The following is a 22,699-nucleotide window of genomic DNA, read 5'->3' on the forward strand; positions in this document are numbered from 1 at the left end:
TAAGCACAAAAGGGTTCTGGCAAATATACGAGGAAAAGTGATTTTATACTGTGTTTGTCGCAAAGATACATATGTGTACATGCATAAAGAAACATTTGGCGATTAATTTTTCCATATGTGACCTTTAAAACCATACATATAGACATATTCTGATTCCTCAACTACTGACTGGCTTGCAGTTGAACATTCGCGAATAATCGACTGGAAATGGTCGAATATCCGACTGGCGAATATACGAATAAAAGTGAATTAAAACAGTAATTGTCGAATCCCCAACTGGCAACTAGCAGGTTGTTGAATATTCGAATCCCCAACTGACAACTGGTAAGTAGCTGAATATTCGAATCCCCACCTACCAACTACCTTTCAACTTTACCGTCATATCTTCTATAGCATCTTACTCGCGCAGGGAGTTTTGCGGAAACTAGGTAAACCTCGTTTCCACAAAACACCCTACGCTCGCGTCGGGATGAACCGATCTTAGACTCTCAGCCATGGACGAAATTAATAGTCATCACATAATTGCGTTATCACTTTTGTGTTTTGGCCATAAATAGATGTTCGTAAATAGCCAAAGGCAACCATGCCAATTCGCCAATCAACTCTTATAAACTCTTGTCAAAAGTGAGAATTATCATTCATTCATACCTTAATGAGCTACCTTGTCTTTGAATATACTCGAAACAAGAATTCATAAATAAGCCCCCTATGCTTTCCTGTAAACCAGTGTTGATTACGAGTCACTATCGAACAACAGAAGTCTGAAATGATAAAAACCGGTTCCCTTGCATAACAAAAATGATTTATATAACACATGTCGTGCATTTTTCATAAAAATGATAGGCAAATGCAAAAACATGAAGACAATGTCAGAGGATCTTGCAACAATAGTTTCGGGCAAATATTTTTGGTAAAGTTTTACATAATTAACATTTCAAAAAGACACGATGTTGGCGAGCATATTTTGCTTGGCTTGAAATCCGTAAGTCTTTTTTGCAGAGTATCGTGATAAAAAATGCTAAAAATATTTCGATTTTAATTTGCAATTTTCATTCACTCATATCACGTTAAAATACGCAGAATACATAATATTTGGTATGCTAAAGAATTAAAGCTGTTTTATGTCGGACACAATGATAACCAGCGAGTGTTATACTTAGGATGAAGTATAAAAGCAACATTTGTACAAAACCATGACCAAACCATTTTATTTGAAATTAAGGCATTAATTTTAGATGAGGAGGTTTTAATCGTGTGCTTCTATCTGAATCGATGTAGAATTTGTCACTTCCCCTGGCCGCTTTGTTTTCCAGTAGTATTTGTCTTCGTAGTCCTGTTAGAGAACACTCATTTTTGATTGATTTTGAAACCCCAAATGTTTCCAACACCGACACTCTCATGGCAAGAGGTACATTCCGGACGCACTTTCAAGACGGTTACTCGCAAATCCTGAATAGAATGTAAACTATGTTTTTGAGCAGTTCAAATTCATATTAAGCAGTCGAGATCAAGTGTGAATATATCTTGAAATGACGTTTTAACATAGTCATATGTAAGTTGATGGTCTGGTTTCCATCTGTCAGAATATACAATACTTATTGGTTTATATCGAGCGAATGCTCACAGTATGTGTCTTGAAGCAATGTTGGCATTAAGTACTAGTGTTGATGATTCAAATGATTTATCCTTTGATGACATAATGAATTGACCTTTTCAAGAAACTTTCGCCTGAATTTTCTGGAATGACACTACTGACGTTATAATACCTCCATTGTGTTAGACATGTTCAGATGCCACACGTCTAGGCCATCAATTGCAGTGACACCCTTGGTATGTCACCTAGCACCTGAAGAGAAAGGGACCTCGGTTCTCCTATGGGAGCAATAGCTTTGTGTTTCATATCTGAACATGACACATTTTAAATGCTTGAAACATAGTGTGCATCTCGATGTTACACCCTAGCTTACATTGGCTGTTACCTGAATGGCATATTAAGCCGGGATAACTATTTAAAAGATATCTGTGACAACTGGTTATCATCGGTGAACTACAGTCTGAGACTCTCAGCACTTGATGCTAATGTATAATCGGGTATCCCTTTTAGTATTTCTTCTTTTCAATACTCGATTTAATACGTTAAGGTATATACCATTAATCGGTTTTAAACTTTTCATAAACATGTACTATTTGTCCATCAAAGCATTTTCCTACTTCATCATAACATCTATCATACTTTGCATCACAACCATTCATTGGTCTCATATCTAGCACTATTTTGGGGGAAATCACTTCCAAAAATATAATAATATCTGCTTACTCCTCATTTATATTCTTCGGCTTATTATTTTCAGCAGTTTGTTCCAATCCTGAGACATCAAAAATCATTTATGTACATCGATTTGGGTCATTTTACATGTCAATATACAATAATCTCTTTTCAATTGACGAGATAAAAAAACAATGCTTCACTATTACTACTGATAATACGAGCATTCTTTTTCAACTTTTTCTTGTGAATCAGTGCATGGTACATGGTTTTTGATAAAATTGAATTTCTTCACACATCCGGCATGCTAGCCGTATTATATTATATTTAGACATGTTTGATTAGAAAAATATCATAAAGGTCAAAATATTCATACTCTTCTTGATGTCTAGTGTCAAGGTAAGCAATATGTTTTGACAGGCTCGAACTCAATGAAATCCACATATATTTTGTTTAAATTTTCCATCATTTAATAAATGTTCAAGTAACTTTGGACAATAATTATATCGTCATTGGCACGATTGAGTTCTCGAACACTGTTACTGTGGTAAGATATCTGTCAAGTTGTAAATAATTCTGAATTTTGCACTGATCGCGCCTCACTTAAACCTTGTACACTTACACTGTACAAAAATCATTTGCAAGCATAAAAACACAAGCATAAAAACACAGCTTGTTATGTTTCATAATTTGCACGAAAACGAAATACTGTAAAACAAACATAAAGCATACAACAACTCAACGTCACTCAAATCTGTTTATTGCATCAAACACACCAAAACCTTCTTATAGCAAATTAAACATGTGTGCATTAACACTGAACATGAATATTAAAACAAGATTGGTACTTAATACATACGATCCATTGTTTATATATTACACGTACCAAAATCAATATCAGCTATCAAGAAAATTAAAATTGTTGTATTTGTAATAGATTTATTTGAAATCTAAAGCAGTTTTCAAGCTAAATTGTATGAGGAAAGCTTAGTATTTCGTCTTGATTTTGTGACAAACTTTTTTTTGACGGTCGGACATTATACGTTGAAACCTTCACTGACGTCATGAGAATATCAGAAAATATGACGTCATCTAAGCGAATATGACGTCACAATATGAAAGAAAGCAAATTAGTTCATAGCATAGTGTTTTTGTTTTAATTCTTATTGGATATCTTAGTAAGTACAAGTTTTCTAAACATAATTAAAATGATTGGTAGAATAAATTGGTCTAAATTATGTCGGGTATTATATTTCTGCAATGCATAGAGCAAGGAAAATGGCGTTGCTTTTTGATATTCGGTTCTTCACTTGAGCTGTTGAAACAGGTAGGTCGTGTTTCCCAAATTTTTTTTTGGAAAAAACATGTGATAAAAAATCTGGCACTCGTTATAAAATAATACACAATTTTATTTTACTCGTCCAAAAATTATGTTAGTAAGCTCGCCTAAGGCTCGCTTTCTAACATGTTTCCTGGACTCGTTTAATAAATTTGTGTAGTATATGACAACTTGTGCCAGATGCCTTATTTATCAAAAGAATCAATCTTAAGTCAAAACTGTTGTTAAGGCTTGTTATAGACATGCTTAATCTAAGACAAAGCACAAAACTTACCATACGTATTTATATAAACAAATTATTCATTTAATCTTTAGTCGTTGATATTATACGAAACATAACAGTATATCGATGGCACTGTTTTAAAATGCCGAACCTACAATTACTTTGGTTTACCGAACACTCATTGGACTGGGATATGATACCAAAACAAACGAACCTACCCTTTGTTATGTCTATTTTGCGGTTATTATTGGTAGCTTGTTTACCTAATAAAGCATACAAATAAACTTAGTAATACAGCTAAACTAAGGTAAGTTTTATAGTTTTAATATTTCTAACTATGAACAAGGCACTGATTAATTTAATGACGATTGTTTTAGTTTTGTTGGGATTGACATTGCATTTTTTCTGCTTCTGGAATGTTTATATAGAAATGTTTTCTAAATGTCTTTAAACACTGTTATCAAATAAAATGTGCTGTTATATATTAGTACTGGTGTCTTGTTAATGTCATATTACTTTTGCCACTGATACCAATGCGGATTGTGTTGGTTCGGCATTTTTCAGACTCAGAAATTATGTTATGTGCTAGCGTCCAAAATCATTGACATACATTTAAATAACATAAAAATCCTGAACAAAATATTTAACTTTACCATCGAGGAAAAAAGGTAGTTCCTTTGTATGACATGAAATTTTTACCGGAGGTTTAGATATAGGGGCATATTTGCACCCAGAGTAGATTCACCACATTGTTGTTTTTTTTTGTTTTTTTTGGTTAATATATAGAATTATATGTTGTTGACCAAAGACCAAAGATGTTGGTTGATATGTTTTACACTTGAGCAGTTAACAACTAAACGCAATGGTGAATAATAGCTTGTCCTGTTAAATACACATGATTTTGGTTCTGTGTTGTCGTTTATATATTCAAACATTTGGTTAATAATAATAATTAATCGTTTCTTATTTGAATGACTTATGGAGTGGTTATTAGCACATCAAACACTTACAATAAGTGACGATGGGGAACAATAAGGTAACACATGTATATTTATAATTGGCACATATTAACCATAGAGTTTAACTTGCCGACAGTGGCATATTTTTCTTCAATATCTCGTTATATGTGAGCAACATAAGACGTTAAGGTACAGACATTTAATGAAATATGATATGCCATAGTATATTATATGGGGAAATAAACTAAGTAACAAGAACGAAAAATAATAAAGCAAACCAGCAGGACAACGATCAAAAATATATTATCTAAGGGCAAACGAGAAGTATAAACATATGCTGAGTACATTTAAAGAAATTATGGCCGCAAATTGTATCCTTATACAATCATTAAGTACCATATCAATATACGACGAGAACTTAATTATTATTTCATGATTATGTAAAAATTTAGTACTTACTTGATGAAATACATTTACATATGGTAAGTTACATAAATTAACATTTAGTTCAATAACAAAACAACATTTTTTTATAAAAAAAAAATAGCTATCACTCACAATATCTTTTATGCAATTGCAGCTAACAATATAAAACAATTTATAAGTCTAAACATTTTAGACGTGTTTCCACCTATTTATGTAGAAAGCCTCAGCAAACAGCCATACAGTAACATATAATATTTATAAGCAGATACATGCTTAAGTGGTTGCAAAACAAGACGTTTACGTGTAGCTAAAGGTTTATTTAAAAGTTGAAGTTTCGTTTTAAAAGTTGTGAAAATGTGTACTTGCAGGCCCTCAGATATTCGAACAAATCACTGTTCTCGTCCTTTGGTACATGCCATTCTCAATCATGTATAAATACCTTGATGACCTTGTGCACAGCGTGCCAATTACAAATATCATTTATCAAGACATTTTGTTAAGATTAATTCACATCATAAAGCAGGTAAGCATTACATTTATTCGTAAATCATTAATCAAACATGTATGACAAGTGTAGCATGATCTGTGATGACGCACGCATCGGTTGATATGAACTTCTGTGCGGTATTACACCATACTACACAGCTGTTAAATAAAGAAATATAACTTAAATGAATAAAACTGGCACATTATATACAATTTACCTAACCGATGAAGCTGCTTGTGTTTTTATATTGAAATTAAGGCTCTAAACGTCAAGTTTTCGCGCAACGGTTATCATGGCAATAAGAGGTTCTAAGTTATATTTTCTACTTTTCGCCTTACACATAAATTTGGCAAGTTTACAGTTGTGGATAATCATTGTGAAGTTGTAAACGTTTAAGGGTGTATAATTCTGATTTTAACATTTAAATGTTAATCATATCATTTTTATCTGTTTGACAATTGAGCTTAATTAATGAAGTATGAATTAAACAATTGTTAAATTGATTATATTCGTTTTGGGATGTTTGTAATTGGAAAGATATTACAACATTAAAGACTTAATTACTATCCAAGAAAGACTTGATATCTATTAGCATTATTGAATTTGTAATGTATTGATATTTATCACAGGACAATTAATACTACACGGTACTGATTGCAGACAAACAAATCATTGAAAAAAGTTTAAGAAAAAGTTAGTTCTAAAATCTTATCAGTGAAATTAACGTTTTCTATCTCAGCTGTGTCGTTGGCAAAAGTTATCCAAATGCAATTGCTTGGGTGATATGTCAGTTATGTTTCCTACAAACGCTGATGGTAACATAAACCTTTGCATTTTATACAATTATCGTATCATGTCAAATACTTTTCAATCGAATTAAATTTTCAATGACATTAAAACATTTGTAGAAATAAGCTGAAGAATATTTTATTGAAATTTAAAATATCAGCTGGTTTATATCGTTTTCATTAACATAACTGATAGCTTTTTTGTCAAATACGGACATTTTGCCAACATATGTGTATATATAAAACAAGAACTTGCTTTTCAAGCTGTTTTATAATCTGTAATCATGATGAAATACGTCTCCAGTTATTAATGTGTAATGTTACCTTGTCGATTTTGAAGATAGCGTTATGATGCTTTGTTTTTTTGTAACTGAGAACTAATGAATTTGAGTGAGATTGTTAAATATGACTTTATTTCTTTCAGACATAATTTCAGCAGTGAAACGTCCGACCCAATCCTTCATCATTTCTTTTTAAATTTAAGAGCGTGTTAACATTTATACTCGGTATTATGTTCGGGATACGTGTTTTCAGCAGTAATATTGTTTGAAATGTTCGTCAAAAGACTTTGTTGACACTTTTATATTTTCGTCTTGTTTGTTCAAATTTTATAATATGATTTAACCTACGATGATATTCTATATTTACATGAAAAATTACTATGTTTATCAGTTTCAATGAATGTGTCAGTGCATGTTTTCTAAATTAGCAAAATAGTTTGTGTTCATTTCAGCACTTTCGATTCATTCTGCCTTGGACCTTAGTTATATACATTTTTTTCTTCAATGATATATTTTTTTTGTTTTTCTTGATTTAGTTGTATGTAGAACATTTCGTCGTCATTCGATCTTAGAAGTTCTTGATAAATTTTAGTTATATCTTTTCAATATTTTGTTTTCTTTTTGTATCGATGTTTTCTTTTTATTGCTTGTGTATAGTGTATTCGGGATCGATTCTCTTTTAAATTATGCATGGTCTTTAATACGGTCTTGATTTTATTTTTGTAAGTCGTAATCTGCAAGATAAGGATTTATTGTTTTTATTTAAAATATCATTGACCTCGAGAACTTATGAGATTTACGTTAAAAGTACATACATCTACTGGAATGGTTGTTATAACTGGTAGTCAAGTACACAACGATTTCCCTTATACGTAGTATTCGCACGAATAAAAACTCCCCACTAAAAATAAATGTGCTGATCAAAATTTGAAGCAAGTAAAGACAAAAAAGAAACAAGCATAGCACTTATATAGAAATGAGGTGTAGTGAAAAGGGTTGCCATATTATTTTAAGTATGCATTTTTGATATAAAGTAGTTATACATTTTATGTATGTATCATTTCGTAATGTTAAAAACTTTATAATGAGGACGATGTGATGAGTATTTATCAGTATCTGAAAAACGTTCTCATTTTGTTGAGCGATTGGTCAAATAACGTACAAATACAACATGAAATCACAATGATCATTGTACAAATAAACAAAAACTGCATCATAGGTAATTAATTATTAGTAATAGAACTATGTATTACTAAAACCTACTAAAAATAAATACAATAAAATTTTCAATCTTGTTCACAATATTTAAGATTCTCAATATACTTGTAGCAACAGACAATACAAGATACTAGAATTTCAGAATGTATAATATGATCAACATATTGTATCAATATATCTATGTATCAAGCATGATACATTCATTTATAAATGAGAGCTAATCATTATTTGCTTGCGTAGGTTTGCATATCTTGGCCGAAAAAGATGACTTGCAAATGAAATATTGATGTACGCACGAACGTACCAAATCTGCATTAGGGAAATGTTTTACTTTAATTCAAACAGTCTATGTTATGTAAAGTTCCGCATTGTGTTCATTCTTGCTGATTTACCAAGATTAAAAAACTAAAGTAAAAAGTGAGGTAAAGTAAATTCATTATATCAATTAAATATCATTCAAATATCATTTTGCTCAAATGTTTTATATTAGTATCTAGTAGTTCTATGTTTATAGCATGTATTTTCACCAGAATTTCAGAACAATCAGGCTAACTAGCCGTTCTACATCTTCTTTAGTATCATTCGCTTGGTATTCAATGCACAGAATACATTTATGAACAATTCATTCATACCTTGTATAATACACCATTCCATGAATATTTTCCAGCAAAGCGTTCTTTTGGCCAATTCTTTCGTATGCTGAAATCAGGATCATAAAGGAAATATGTCCAAATTTTTTTGAGACAAGCACAGGCCTGTCTAGCCGTTTAAGCCACTCAAGGAAATCTGCGGATGCTTTCGTCCATGTCTGAAATTCAACAACTTCCCCGTTCATCCTCATGACCTTGTTACTGTCCATGGTTATCCCATTCCTACGCTGGGCATCATCTGATATTGGAATGACCGGCCGGATGTAGCACTGGAATGGTTTCGACGTTTCGTCAACAGCAACCAGTTGGGTTATTTGAGGTATGTGCCCATCGCTTGCATATACTATAAGGTAAATAACTTTGATCATCACAAAGAATAACGATAAGATACTAATTATATATCTATAAACAATTCTTAATAAATTACGATTTTTGAACATAAGCGAACAATGAAATTTGAGATGTTCTAATAACATCGACAGCAATGCTCTGACAAAGTTGGTATGGATAAAGTAGAGTATCTAAATATTATATCGAAGGTGTATCTAAGTGCGTATAAGCTTGGTGCACATACTTAGATCCGTTGTCTGTATGTCGATATGTATGGGAGAATAAGGAGGAGGCGACACACCAACTTTCATTAAATTTTGCCATGAACCAGGCTCATCCGTAAATCGCCATGAATCAGACTCATCCACGTCATGAAGATATCTTGCAAAATAATGATAAGAAATTTCGAGTTTGTACAGCAATCAAACTCTCACTAAGCACTTAATCTTAACAAACAAGCTAAAACATAATATATGACTTACATATGGGTATAAATTCAAAAAACGCCTAAGTTTCACCAGATGGTTATATTTGCACGTTTTCATAAACTTTCAACAAACAGATTTAGAAAATAGTTTCTATAAAATAGATCAATTTTTCTTCGAAATGAAATCCAAGTTCACGGACCGGAAACAGTATGCGGCGCCAATGAGGCTATCATCGCATCTTAATGAAAAACTACGTTTAATGGAGGATTGGTTAAAAAACAACTCGTTACAATAATAGCTATGTCGCGCTTATAATCATTGTTTGCAAGTTTTTGTTTGGATTTTATAGAGTTGTTTTGTCGATTTATTCTTATTTTTGAAAAATATAGAACAGTAACATGAATGGCTTTATCAGCAAAGCGTCATAAATCTCCATAGCATTATGTTGTTTCAAGCTGTGCTCAATATTATGTACTTTTAAGCGTCGCAAATCAGATGTTTTCAGACGGTACCTTTAATGAATGTTAAGTTTATTTATATATTTACATTATATCCTTATTGTAAAAACCAGACGTAGTTGTTTGTTGTCTGTCGAATACCAGTAAATACCTGTCCATTTGTGGGATTGCAAATGAAACTGTCTTATAAAAGATGCAAATGAAACAGTCTCATGAAAAGAACCAAATCTTTCTGGTTTTGAAAACCTGCCCGTTTTTTGTACCCTTGCTCATTTGTTAGTCATATATTGTAACTATTATTATGAAAGTAGTTATGAATCAACAGTCAGAGTCCACGTGGACAGTACGAAAAACAAGGCTAACTGGCCTTTCTACATCTTCTTTAGTATCATTTGCTTGGTATTCAATACACAGAATACATTTATGAACAATTCATTCATACCTTGTATAATACACCATTCCATGAATATTTTCACGCAAAGCGTTCCCTTGGTCAATACTTTCGTATGCTGCAATCAGGACCCTTAAGGAAAGAGGTCCACATTTTTTTGAGACAAGCACAGGCCTTTCTCGCCGTTTAAGCCACTTAAGGAAATCTGCGGATGCTTTCGTCCATGTCTTAAATTCAACAACTTCCCCGTTCTTCTTCATGACCTTGTTACTGTCCATGGTTATCCCATTCCTACGCTGGGCATCATCTGATATTGGAATGACCGGCCGGATGTAGCACTGGAATGGTTTCGACCTTTCGTCGTCAACAGCAACCAGTTGGGTTATTTGAGGCATGAGTCCCCCGTTTGCATATACTATAAGGTAGATAACGTTGGTCATTACATAGAATGACGATAAAATACTTAATAAATATTTGTAAACAACTCTTAATAAATTAATTTTTCGAACATAAGCGAACAATGAAATTTGGGATGCTCTAGTAGTATCAACACCAATGCTATGACATAGTTTGTATGGATAAAGTATAGTATCTAAATATCAAATAGAAGGTGTATGTAAGTGTGTATAGCCTTGGTGCACGTACTTAGATCCGTTGTTTGTATGTCGATATGTATGGGAGAATAAGGATGAGGCGGCCCCCTCCTCTTCATGAGATCTCGCCATGAACCAGGCTCATCCGTAAATCGCCACGAATCAGACTCATCCACGTCATGAAGATATCTTGCAAAATAATGATAAGAAATTTCGAGTTTGTACAGCAATCAAACTCTCACTAAGCACTTAATCTTAACACACAAGCTAAAACATAATATATGACTTATATATGGGTATAAATTCAAACAACGCCTAAGTTTCACCAGATTGTTATATTTGCACTTTTTCATAAACTTTCAACAAACAGATTTAGAAAATAGTTTCTATAAAATAGATCAATTTTTCTTCGAAATGAAATCCAAGTTCACGGACCGGAAACAGTATGCGGCGCCAATGAGGCTATCATCCCATCTTACTGAAAACTACGTTTAATGGAGGATTGGTTAAAAACAACTCGTTACAATAATAGCTATGTCGCGCTTATAATCATTGTTTGCAAGTTTTTGTTTGGATTTTATAGTGTTGTTTTGTCGATTTATTCTTATTTTTGAAAAATATAGAACAGTAACATGAATGGCTTTATCAGCAAAGCGTCATAAATCTCCATAGCATTATGTTGTTTCAAGCTGTGCTCAATATTATGTACTTTTAAGCGTCGCAAATCAGATGTTTTCAGACGGTACCTTTAATGAATGTTAAGTTTATTGATATATTTACATTATATCCTTATTGTAAAAACCAGACGTAGTTGTTTGTTGTCTGTCGAATACCAGTAAATACCTGTCCATTTGTGGGATTGCAAATGAAACTGTCTTATAAAAGATGCAAATGAAACAGTCTCATGAAAAGAACCAAATCTTTCTGGTTTTGAAAACCTGCCCGTTTTTTGTACCCTTGCTCATTTGTTAGTCATATATTGTAACTATTATTATGAAAGTAGTTATGAATCAACAGTCAGAGTCCACGTGGACAGTACGAAAAACAAGGCTAACTGGCCTTTCTACATCTTCTTTAGTATCATTCGCTTGGTATTCAATACACAGAATACATTTATGAACAATTCATTCATACCTTGTATAATACACCATGCCATGAATATTTTCAAGCAAAGCGTTCTCTTGGTCAATACTTTCGCATGCTGAAATCAGGATCCTTAAGGAAAGAGGTCCACATTTTTCTGAGACAAGCACAGGCCTTTCTCGCCGTTTAAGCCACTTAAGGAAATCTGCGCATGCTTCTTTCCATGTCTTAAATTCAACAACTTCCCCGTTCATCCTCATGACCATGTTACTGTCCATGGTTATCCCATTCCTACGCTGGGCATCAGCTGATATGGGAATGACCGGCAGGATATAGCACTGGAACATTTTCGACGTTTCGTCGTCATCAGCAAACAGTTGAGTTATTTGAGGCATGTGTCCCCCGTTTGCATATACTATAAGGTAGATAACGTTGGTCATTACATAGAATGACGATAAAATACTTAATAAATATTTGTAAACAACTCTTAATTAATTACGATTTTCGAACATAAGCGAACAATGAAATTTGGGATGCTTTAGTAGTATCGACACCAATGCTATGACATAGTTTGTATGGATAAAGTATAGTATCTAAATATCAAATAGAAGGTGTATGTAAGTGCGTATAGCCTTGGTGCACGTACTTAGATCCGTTGTTTGTATGTCGATATGTATGGGAGAATAAGGATGAGGCGGCCCCCTCCTCTTCATGAGATCTCGCCATGAACCAGGCTCATCCGTAAATCGCCATGAATCAGACTCATCCACGTCATGAAGATATCTTGCAAAATAATGATAAGAAATTTCGAGTTTGTACAGCAATCAAACTCTCACTAAGCACTTAATCTTAACAAACAAGCTAAAACATAATATATGACTTACATATGGGTATAAATTCAAAAAACGCCTAAGTTTCACCAGATGGTTATATTTGCACTTTTTCATAAACTTTCAACAAACAGATTTAGAAAATAGTTTCTATAAAATAGATCAATTTTTCTTCGAAATGAAATCCAAGTTCACGGACCGGAAACAGTATGCGGCGCCAATGAGGCTATCATCGCATCTTAATGAAAAACTACGTTTAATGGAGGATTGGTTAAAAAACAACTCGTTACAATAATAGCTATGTCGCGCTTATAATCATTGTTTGCAAGTTTTTGTTTGGATTTTATAGAGTTGTTTTGTCGATTTATTCTTATTTTTGAAAAATATAGAACAGTAACATGAATGGCTTTATCAGCAAAGCGTCATAAATCTCCATAGCATTATGTTGTTTCAAGCTGTGCTCAATATTATGTACTTTTAAGCGTCGCAAATCAGATGTTTTCAGACGGTACCTTTAATGAATGTTAAGTTTATTGATATATTTACATTATATCCTTATTGTAAAAACCAGACGTAGTTGTTTGTTGTCTGTCGAATACCAGTAAATACTTGTCCATTTGTGGGATTGCAAATGAAACTGTCTTATAAAAAGACCCAAATCTTTCTAGTTTTGGAAATCGTCACGTTTCTTGGGTCTTGCTCATTTGTAAGTCATATATAACAAGAGATGTTTGTCAAACATTATGCCCCCCCCCCCCCTAAGCGCCATGTTGTCAGGATTATATGGACAATTGAATGAAATATGCATGGACCGAAATGCTGATTTGTTGCCGTTAAGGCAGTTTTAAGATTATGACTATTAAAGTGTGAGAATAGAGTGTGTTTTGTCCATGACCTTTGATTCTATGAACTCAAAATTCAGAGTCATCAGCTGGTCACCAGAAACCTAAATGTCAAGTTCGAGGGCCATGGGTGAAGGCATTGTCAAGTTATCACACAGACAAGTTTTTTTCGTTCAAGGTCACTGTGACCTTGACCTTTGACCCAATGACCCCTTAAATCATAAGGGGTCATCTACAAGTCAGATGCAACTCCAAGTCAAGTATGAAGGCCATGGGTTCAGGCATTGTTGAGTTATCACTCAGACAACCTTTTACCATTCAAGATCACTGTAACCTTGACCTTTGGCTCTATGAATCCTAAAATCAATAAGGGTGATCTACTGGTCAGGCTTAACATCCATGTCAAGTTTAATGATCATAGGTTCAGGCATTGTTGAGATATCAGTGGGAGAAGATTTGTTAACTTTTTTGCGTTAAAGGTTACTGTGACATTGACCTTGGCCTGATGACCCCCAAACTCGATAGGGGTCATCTACTGGGCAGGCCAAACCTTCATGTCAAGTTTGATGACCATAGGTCCAGGAATTGTCGAGTTCGCTTTCAAGGTCACTGTGACCTTGACCATTGACCCCTAAAATCAACAGGGGTCATCTACTGGTTAGGCCCAACCTCCATGTCAAGTTTGAGGGCCATGGGTGCAGGCATTGTCGAATTATTACTCGGACAACCTTTTACCATTCAAGGTCACCGTGACCTTGACCTTTGGCCCGATGACCCCCAAAAACAATAGGGGTCATCTACTGGTCAGGCCCAACCTCCAATTCAATCATGAGGGCCATGGGTGCCGGCATTGTTGAGGTATCACTCGGACAACCTTTTACCATTCAAGGTCACTGTGAACTTGACCTTTGACCCGATCAGCCCCAAAAACAATAGGGGTCAGCTACTGGTCAGGCCAATTGTCCAAGTCAAGTTTGAGGGCCATGGGTGCAGGCATTGTCAAGTTATCACTCGGACGACCTTTTACCATTCAAGGTCACTGTGACCTTGACCTTTGGACTGATGACCACCCAAAACAATAGGGGTCATCTACTGGTCAGGCCCAACCTTCATGTCAAATTTGAGGGCCATGGGTGCAGGCATTGTTGAGTTAACACTCGGAAAAGCTTTAAAATTATTTTACCATTAAAGGTCACTGTGACCTTGACCATCGACCCGATGACCCCCAAAATCAATAGGGGACATCTACTGGTCAGGCCCAACCTTCATGTGAAGTTTGATGACCATACGTCCAGGAATTGTTGAGTTATCACTCGGACAAGCTTTGGTCTACCGACGGACCGACCGACCGACATACCGACATGCCTGTGCAAAGCAATATACCCCTCTTCTTCGAAGGGGGGCATAATAATTATCATTATAAAATTAGTTATGAATTAACAGTGACGATCCCCGTGGACAGTCGGATATTTGTTGACGTTAAGCCTTGTGAATTGAAAACGATTTCGACAGATAAGAATCACACTTTTTGCTGATCATTTCTTTTTTTATAAAAGAATCTAGTTTGTATCAGTAAGCTACTTGTATGGTATTCAATAATGTAGGATACAACTGTAGGAATTTAATTCATAAATTTATAAGACTTTTCGGAATAATGTTCTAGATAGCACTAAACAATATGTGATTATTGGTCAACCTACTGAACATCACGAGTGTTATCCGGAATGACTGGTAGTATTTTTTCTCCAACACTCTGCCCCATCATATAGCCAAGACAACACCCTCCAAAACCACCAATGACAGCTCCAACGGTCGCTCCAACCGCACCACCAAATGCGCCAATCTTTGCTCCTAATATTCCACCTGCTTTAAAACCAAAATAATCTCCAGCAAATGTTGCTGCTCCACCAACAACGCTTGCAGTGACACGACCTTGACAGAGCCTGTTATAATCATCCTTTGAAATTTCCTTTTTATCAAAAACTTGCTTGTACTTTTCAAAATCCTTTCTCGTTGCTTGTACTTCATTGTGGGCAATTAAACCAAGGGTAAAAATAGAAGAAACAGCATTTACACCTTTGAAAAATGTGTTCCTTCGGCCAAGTTTATTTGCAGTATCCATCGTTTTGCTCCCATTTCTTGAATATCTCGATACAGATGAAGAACCCTTCATGACTTTGCTTCCAATTTTAGTCGATCTCGATACAGATGAAGTCGCTTCCATCGCTTTGCTCCCTGCTCTGGCCGAACTTGATACAGATGAGGAACCCTTCATGACTTTGCTTCCAATTGTAGCCGATCTCGATACAGATGAAGTCGCTTCCATCGCTTTGCTCCCTGCTCTGGCTGAACTTGATACATATGAAGTCGTTTCAATCGCTTTGCTCCCTGCTCTGGCCGATTTTGATACAGATGAAGTTGCTTCCATCGCTTTGCTCCCTGCTCTGACCGATTTTGATACAGATGATGTCGCTTCAATCGTTTTGCTCCCTGCTCTGGCCGATTTTGATACAGATGAAGTCACTTCTATCGCTTTGCTCCCTGCTCTGGCCGATTTTGATACATATGAAGTCGCTTCCATCGCTTTGCTCCCTGCTCTGGCCGATTTTGATACAGATGAAGTCGCTTCCATCGCTTTGCTCCCTGCTCTGGCCGATTTTGATACAGATGAAGTCGCTTCCATCGCTTTGCTCCCTGCTTGGGCCGAACTTGATATTGATGCATTTAAAGACATCGCTTTTTGCCCATGCTTTGATGGATCATGCTTTGCATATATCGCTGTGATATTAACTACACTGATTTGATTGCAAACGGTAAAAGCATGTTTTACCCGTCCTTCTACGCACAGTGTTTGGCAGCAAAAACCTTTCCCTGTTTTACAGTAGGTTGCAAAATGCTCGCAGTTATTTCTTAACAGGCAGTAACTCTGAGGTTCTCTTAGTGCAGCTTTTGCTCTTTCGATAACGATCTTTGCCGGATTTTTGTCCAGTATGGTTTGTGGATAGTTAAAACAATATAGTTCTTTATTTGTTTCGTTTGTGTTCATTATATTTTCACTGATAACATTCATAGATTGATCGTTTTCGTTCTTATCGCATTTTTCCTTGTCTAGATCGTTGCCCTCTTTTTTATGTACATTTTTCTTGCAAATGGTTTTGGTCTTGGTAAAATGAATAACTTCAAATCCTGCTTCATTTACGGAGATGTAAATTGCATGGTGCCAATATCCGATACGTCTCCAACCAATGTGATCGCCCTCTTTCAATTGGAAAATGTTTCGCCCAATAAGTGTACGCGTTAATATGGTTTGATCAGTTTGAAACAACTCATGTTGTTTTTTAAGTTTCTCCTCATTTTCGACATCTAAGTCATCATTTGGCATGTTTGAACTGAAACGTTAGCATAAAACTTATATCTGGCTGATTCTACAGCATATTCTGAAATTCGACATATCAATGTATTTATGTATGTTTAAAGGTCAATATTAAGTAATTTAATTAGTGTATTTTGTTTTACTGTAACTAGTATAAAACATACACATTGCAACTTTTTTCAGCTAAATCAGCAATGTTAAAATATTTAATATCAACTATCCCATTATCGCTTCTTTATTTATTTGTTGTATCAAAATTAAGGTCGGATTAAAATATATATCATTTAACAACGTTACGTATACATTTGATATGTGCCCATATACATGTGATATATACATTTCCAAAAAAAAGGAAAGAAATATGGACTACGCTGACGATTTTAGATAACAACGAATTTTGAAAAAAAAATTGTCAAGAAATAACACACGAAAGAAAATAATATAGTTGTATAGTACGAATATTTCATTATTATATGACGTTACGAAAACCCAGAAAATATCTTGCAAAGCTACTTGACGGTATGTCGTAGATTTCATTTACCAAAATATATTTAATAACAGGAATTTTAACAGTGTTATGTAAAGGTAAAACATAACAAAAATCTTAACCTTTATTTGGCCTTATTTCCTTGTACGACAGTTTGTAAACTGTTTCAAAAGTAAAGTAGTTAAAATCTACGGCAAGTGCAAATTACTGTAAATATTTCTAAGGTAATTTGCAGAGATTTTTTAATCAGACCAAGGAAAAGTGATTCGAAGTTTGTCATAATATTATATTTTTTGATGCGCAAGTGTACAATAAATCTCGTCGCCTTAAACATGTTGACACAGTATTCTTTAAGCTTCAATCTGACATTAAACATATTGATTGATACAATTACAGAGATAACATGCATGTGTGATATGAAAGTAGACATCTACTACAATAGTATGTGCTGTAAGATTTCATCAAATCGAAAGACAATGTTATCATGAATATTTTGGGAAGACATGGAAATGTATAATGCTATTATTGATCACATTTATAAACAATATAGTGAAAATGGAATGGTTTCATGCCTTAATACACATCAGGACACAATTCACAAAATTTATGAAATTAAGCAACATGTAACACTTTGTCCAAAATATAAATGTAAGATTTAACTACACTACGAAGTGTATTTCAACCTTATATTTTATATGGATTTAAAAAGTATGTAATTAATTCCTCAAAGTAGTCTTCCACAAAAAGACACCATTTTCAAACAAGTATATAAATTGTACATTCCTTTCTATCTTCTTTCATGATTTACACAGTAAAATATATCGATTGAGTGCCCCAAAACTGTAGAAACGCTTTTGCATTGAGTGAGGAAACATGCGCTATCGGGTGCTTCTTCCTAACTGGGTGTCTGGTCGAGGCTTTTTGAAAAGCCTTCGTCGCTACCTCAAATGAAAATTTTGAAAAGGATCTAAAGTAAATTGTATTTAACTAGGTAGAACCTCATTTGAGAACAAAAATGAAAATTGAACTTTTTAAACAATCGTAGATAGCTGCCACTGGTGTTATTCGTCAAAACCGTTCTTGCGTTCACAATATTTCGCTCATTCAAAAACTAAATGCAAAGCCAGACACCATGAATTTTGTTTGCGCTCAAAGTTTTACCGTACAAACTGTAAAAACCATGCTTCAAATTTTCACAAAAATGATTTTATCATTTCACACAAAACCTTAATCTTGCAAATGTCGAGATAGAAAAGAAAAGAAAATGTCCATCTACCAGCAAGTCTCAACATTTTCTTTTTAAATCCTAGAACACTCAAGCAAAATCATAAAAACTAACACTCAAACATTTGTAGTTTTGAAATTAAGTCACACGATCAGCAAAATGAATAGAAAATGTAGCATATTACATAGTTTTGGTCACGCATCAACATGCATTCATAAAACTGAAATTCACGACTTCTTTTGCTCTTCAATCAAATTAAAGCCCACTTTTAAACCGATTTTAAAATATTGAATGAATATTTAAAATAATTTCCTCTTATAGTACGTTCCTGAAAAATAAATCATTTTAAGAAAAGCAAGCTACATACTTGGTTTTGGTCTCGCATCATCATACAATCAAAAATGTTTATTTTACAAAAGTTTGAGCATTATGATAGCAAAAAAAATGAAAACGTTAAACATGAGCTTGTATCAAAATGTTCAACATCCAAATAAAAACTTTGAAAACGACATTTTACACAAATCGGAAACATCAATCTTTTTGAAAAGCTTAGAGTTAACTAAGGATCTCAAGATTTTAGAAAACAAAGGCTCCAATTTTAAATAGTATAGGCTACATGCAACACACTTAACAAAAGGCAAATTTAAATAATGCGGACTCACATCCACGCAGTACGACGAAAATGTTTCTGCTTAAAAATACTGAAACAAGCAGGCATCATACTCTCAAGTAACACGAACAGATTTAATTTTCTTCAAAATGCTTATGCTGGCTTTCACATAATTTGTTCATGAACACAGTAAAAAACTTCATGTTCAGTTTTTATTTTGCAAACATTATAGAGTTCTTGAAACTCACTCAAACACTCACATATTTCAAAACCTGAAAAAATGGTATTTTTCTGTGTTTTTGGAAAAGTTTAAATCTTCATAATGTTCCATAGATCAATATTTTGCAGCATATATCACATATGTCACAATCGTAAGCCGTTTGTACAAAATAATGCGGAATAAAGTCCAATCAACCTTAAAAAAGTTTTACGATTGAAACTGATTGTCACATTTTTTCATGAAAAAAAAAACAAATCAACATTTCATGTTCATGGAATATACAGGCAACCATCACATATTTCATATATGAGTCCTTCGTCAAAATTGAGTCATACTCAGTACAATTTTCCTGATATAGGTCTCCTGTCGGAATACCGAAAATTACTAAAATTTAATGAAAAATTAAAATGATCTTAAAACTTAATCAAACACTCACAAATTTTAAAATATTGAGCAATTTGTACAAAAATGCTGCAAATTCAAGTCCATGAAAAAAAACGACTTATGTTGGTCTCATCATGTCAAAAAGCTCGAAAGGCTTAAAGGGACTGTGTCACAGATTTGCACCAAAAAGTGTTTTTCTGTAACGAATATTAGGACCTTTATCTAAAAGAATGTGTTACGCGTTGATGTTATTGTAAAAAAAGTTCCTAAATGTAAAAAAAAGAAAGATTGTGTCGGAGACCGGGTTCGAACCCGCGTCGCCAAAATTGAAGTCCAGCGTCTTCCTTTCTGAGCTATCAAGGCTTCCACTAAACGAGTGACCTAATTAAGCTATAAACCTACCTCGGTAATATCACGTGATAACACCGACTAGCCAATCACGCATAAGGAATGAATTATACATGGTGGACATACTCCATAAACATTTTTAATGGAAAAATACGAAATCAGTGCTTAACTTAAATAAATTGTAAACTATGTAATACTTCAATTAGTAAGTTGCAATGCATTGTACACATCGATGCCAAGTTTATGTCATTATTCGACAATTTTTTTTCTCTATTTTATCATCTGTGAGACAGTCCCTTTAACAATTTTGTACAATTATAATGCAGTGCATTATCTTTGCCATCGGGTATTTAAGCTGCACAGTATCAGTACTCGTCATTTTAGTAGCAAGCTCTTAGCTCAAACGTTTTGTTTGTCTGCTTGAAGACAAAAATGGCAATAACGTTTCCTTGCACTTCTTGATGCTAAGTGTTATCACGTTATCAACTTGCATCATAATCAAATAACTGGAAATGATTTGAAGGAACTCAAAGGCGTATGTACGGAAGAAGGTGTTCACCAACGCTTTACATAATTATATCATTATTAAATAAGTATTTCATATAACTAACTGCAATAACACGTAAAGCGCTCGACATGTTTTGTTATAACGTTTGCTTTTTTCAGACATGCATACAACTAAATCATGCAGTCATACTATTATATAAACGCATTTAAGTTGTTTAGATATGTTGGCACATGGCACAAACATGTTTATATTCGGAGTAAATTTACAAAATATGGTACAGGACTGGCTGACTAACTGACTGACTGACATACAAACTGACTGACAGATATACTGACTACTGACTGACTGACAGACATACTGACAGACATACTGACTGACTGACTGACTGGCTGAATGAGTATCATACTGATGGACAGTCTGACTGACTGACTGACTGACTGACTGACCGACCGACCGACCGACCGACCAAACAACATTTGGCTGAAAGTGATTTCTTTATGAATTATACATACAAATTTGAATATTTTACACATTGTAGTAAATAAATGTTAAAAAACAACATGATGACAAATGATAACATATGATAATATTGAGAAAATATAAAAACATGTAAAAGTATATTTCATCTTTTTATTTTCCTTTAGATCATGCTGATTTAAAACCTGGTTACTTAAAGGCCGGTAACATATAGTTGTGATGGACGAGAGGTTACGATTCGGTTTTGGCCGTGTCAATGTTGACGCTTTTTCAACTTTGTAATAAATTAAATTCATATGTGGAAATATTGAGCAGTAGTGTGTAAAACAAAACAATGTGACATCTTAAAAAAGCTACACATACATAAACATTATATATTCAATTGGTGACCTGGTTTGATTTATGACATTTCAAGCAAGTAAAACTTGATACGTAGTATGAATTTAAACGTACACAACGTTTACTATGATGAAGTAATAAATTCAGGTTGAGTTAAAATTGCTTGATAGTATGACCGACATGTTATTGAAGAGTAATTGGTTAAACGAATTATAAAACTCTTTGCTAGGTCCTAGAATAAGTTTACTTTGTCCGTAAATCATCTCCTTGATTTTTTTTGCAAATACATACCAATTAGTAAGCTAATGTACAGTGCAAGTACTTTTTCATTAAAATATGTTTTTAAGGAAAAGATAAATCTTTCAATAAAGTAACTGCAAACTGTGCACAGAAAAGTCAACGAAACGATTGAAATGCTTTATTTATATGTAAATTTACGAAAACGTCAAAAGAAGTTTGTGGACAACACATGGTTTGTCCGCAACAGATATATTGAAATAAAACTAAATTGAGTTTCTTAAATTAGGTTTGATCATTGCCCTACCTCTCACACGCACAAACTTTCAAAAACTCGAGTCAGTAAGAACATAATGTAAACGTTTGTAAGCATGTACAACGTTTTACCGCTGAAGCTTCTACAACTGCAAAACCAAACCCGGTCATGGTAAAGATTTTGGAAAATTATCTTGATATTATATTTACATTAAAAAGCCTAGCCTGCAATGCTTTGGGAAAAAGTTATATGTACCGCTATAAATAATGGCTGATAATTTAACATTTAAGAACCGTTTGATGCCTCATTTCGTAACCAGCCATGCCCTTTTAACACGTTTCGTAATTAATATTGATTTTAACGAAATGTCCCATATCTGACACTTTAAACCATGCAACAAGACCTGACATGTTTTATAGTTTCTATAGCGGCAAATAATAAGGAGGTACTAAACCATGTTTCTTTTAAAAGTCAATGAAGACCGCATAACATATTAATGTTTTCTCTGAACTGAGAGAAGTTTACGACACATTAACAATGTCCACATTTATGTTGTTGTTTTTTCAAAACAAACTCAAAACTAATATAAATTGTAAGAAAATTAGAAAAGCTGTAATTATCAATGTAAGGATAATAGCCCGTC

At 33.9% G+C, this 22,699-nt stretch overlaps 1 protein-coding gene across 3 annotated transcripts in view; it reads right to left on the reverse strand.

Annotated features, from left to right (window-relative positions):
- Positions 1 to 3,010: 3,010 nt before the first annotated feature.
- LOC128239771 (uncharacterized) overlaps positions 3,011 to 22,699 on the reverse strand; it is a 31,775-nt gene continuing 12,086 nt past the window's right edge. Inside the window, exons 4-10 of one of the 3 annotated variants that reach the window (XM_052956192.1) lie at positions 15,293 to 16,981; positions 12,567 to 12,703; positions 11,972 to 12,335; positions 10,890 to 11,026; positions 10,296 to 10,659; positions 9,212 to 9,348; positions 3,011 to 8,980 (exon numbers count right to left, since the gene is read on the reverse strand). In XM_052956192.1, coding sequence (XP_052812152.1) covers positions 8,610 to 8,980; positions 9,212 to 9,348; positions 10,296 to 10,659; positions 10,890 to 11,026; positions 11,972 to 12,335; positions 12,567 to 12,703; positions 15,293 to 16,981 — 3,199 coding nt within the window. In that variant the 3' untranslated portion in view covers positions 3,011 to 8,609. The remainder of the gene's footprint in view (positions 8,981 to 9,211; positions 9,349 to 10,295; positions 10,660 to 10,889; positions 11,027 to 11,971; positions 12,336 to 12,566; positions 12,704 to 15,292; positions 16,982 to 22,699) is intronic. The other 2 variants (XM_052956194.1, XM_052956193.1) reach the window with 2 other exon arrangements.

The sequence above is a fragment of the Mya arenaria genome, chromosome 7 (assembly GCF_026914265.1).
Source record: "Mya arenaria isolate MELC-2E11 chromosome 7, ASM2691426v1".
Lineage (NCBI taxonomy): Eukaryota > Metazoa > Mollusca > Bivalvia > Myida > Myidae > Mya > Mya arenaria.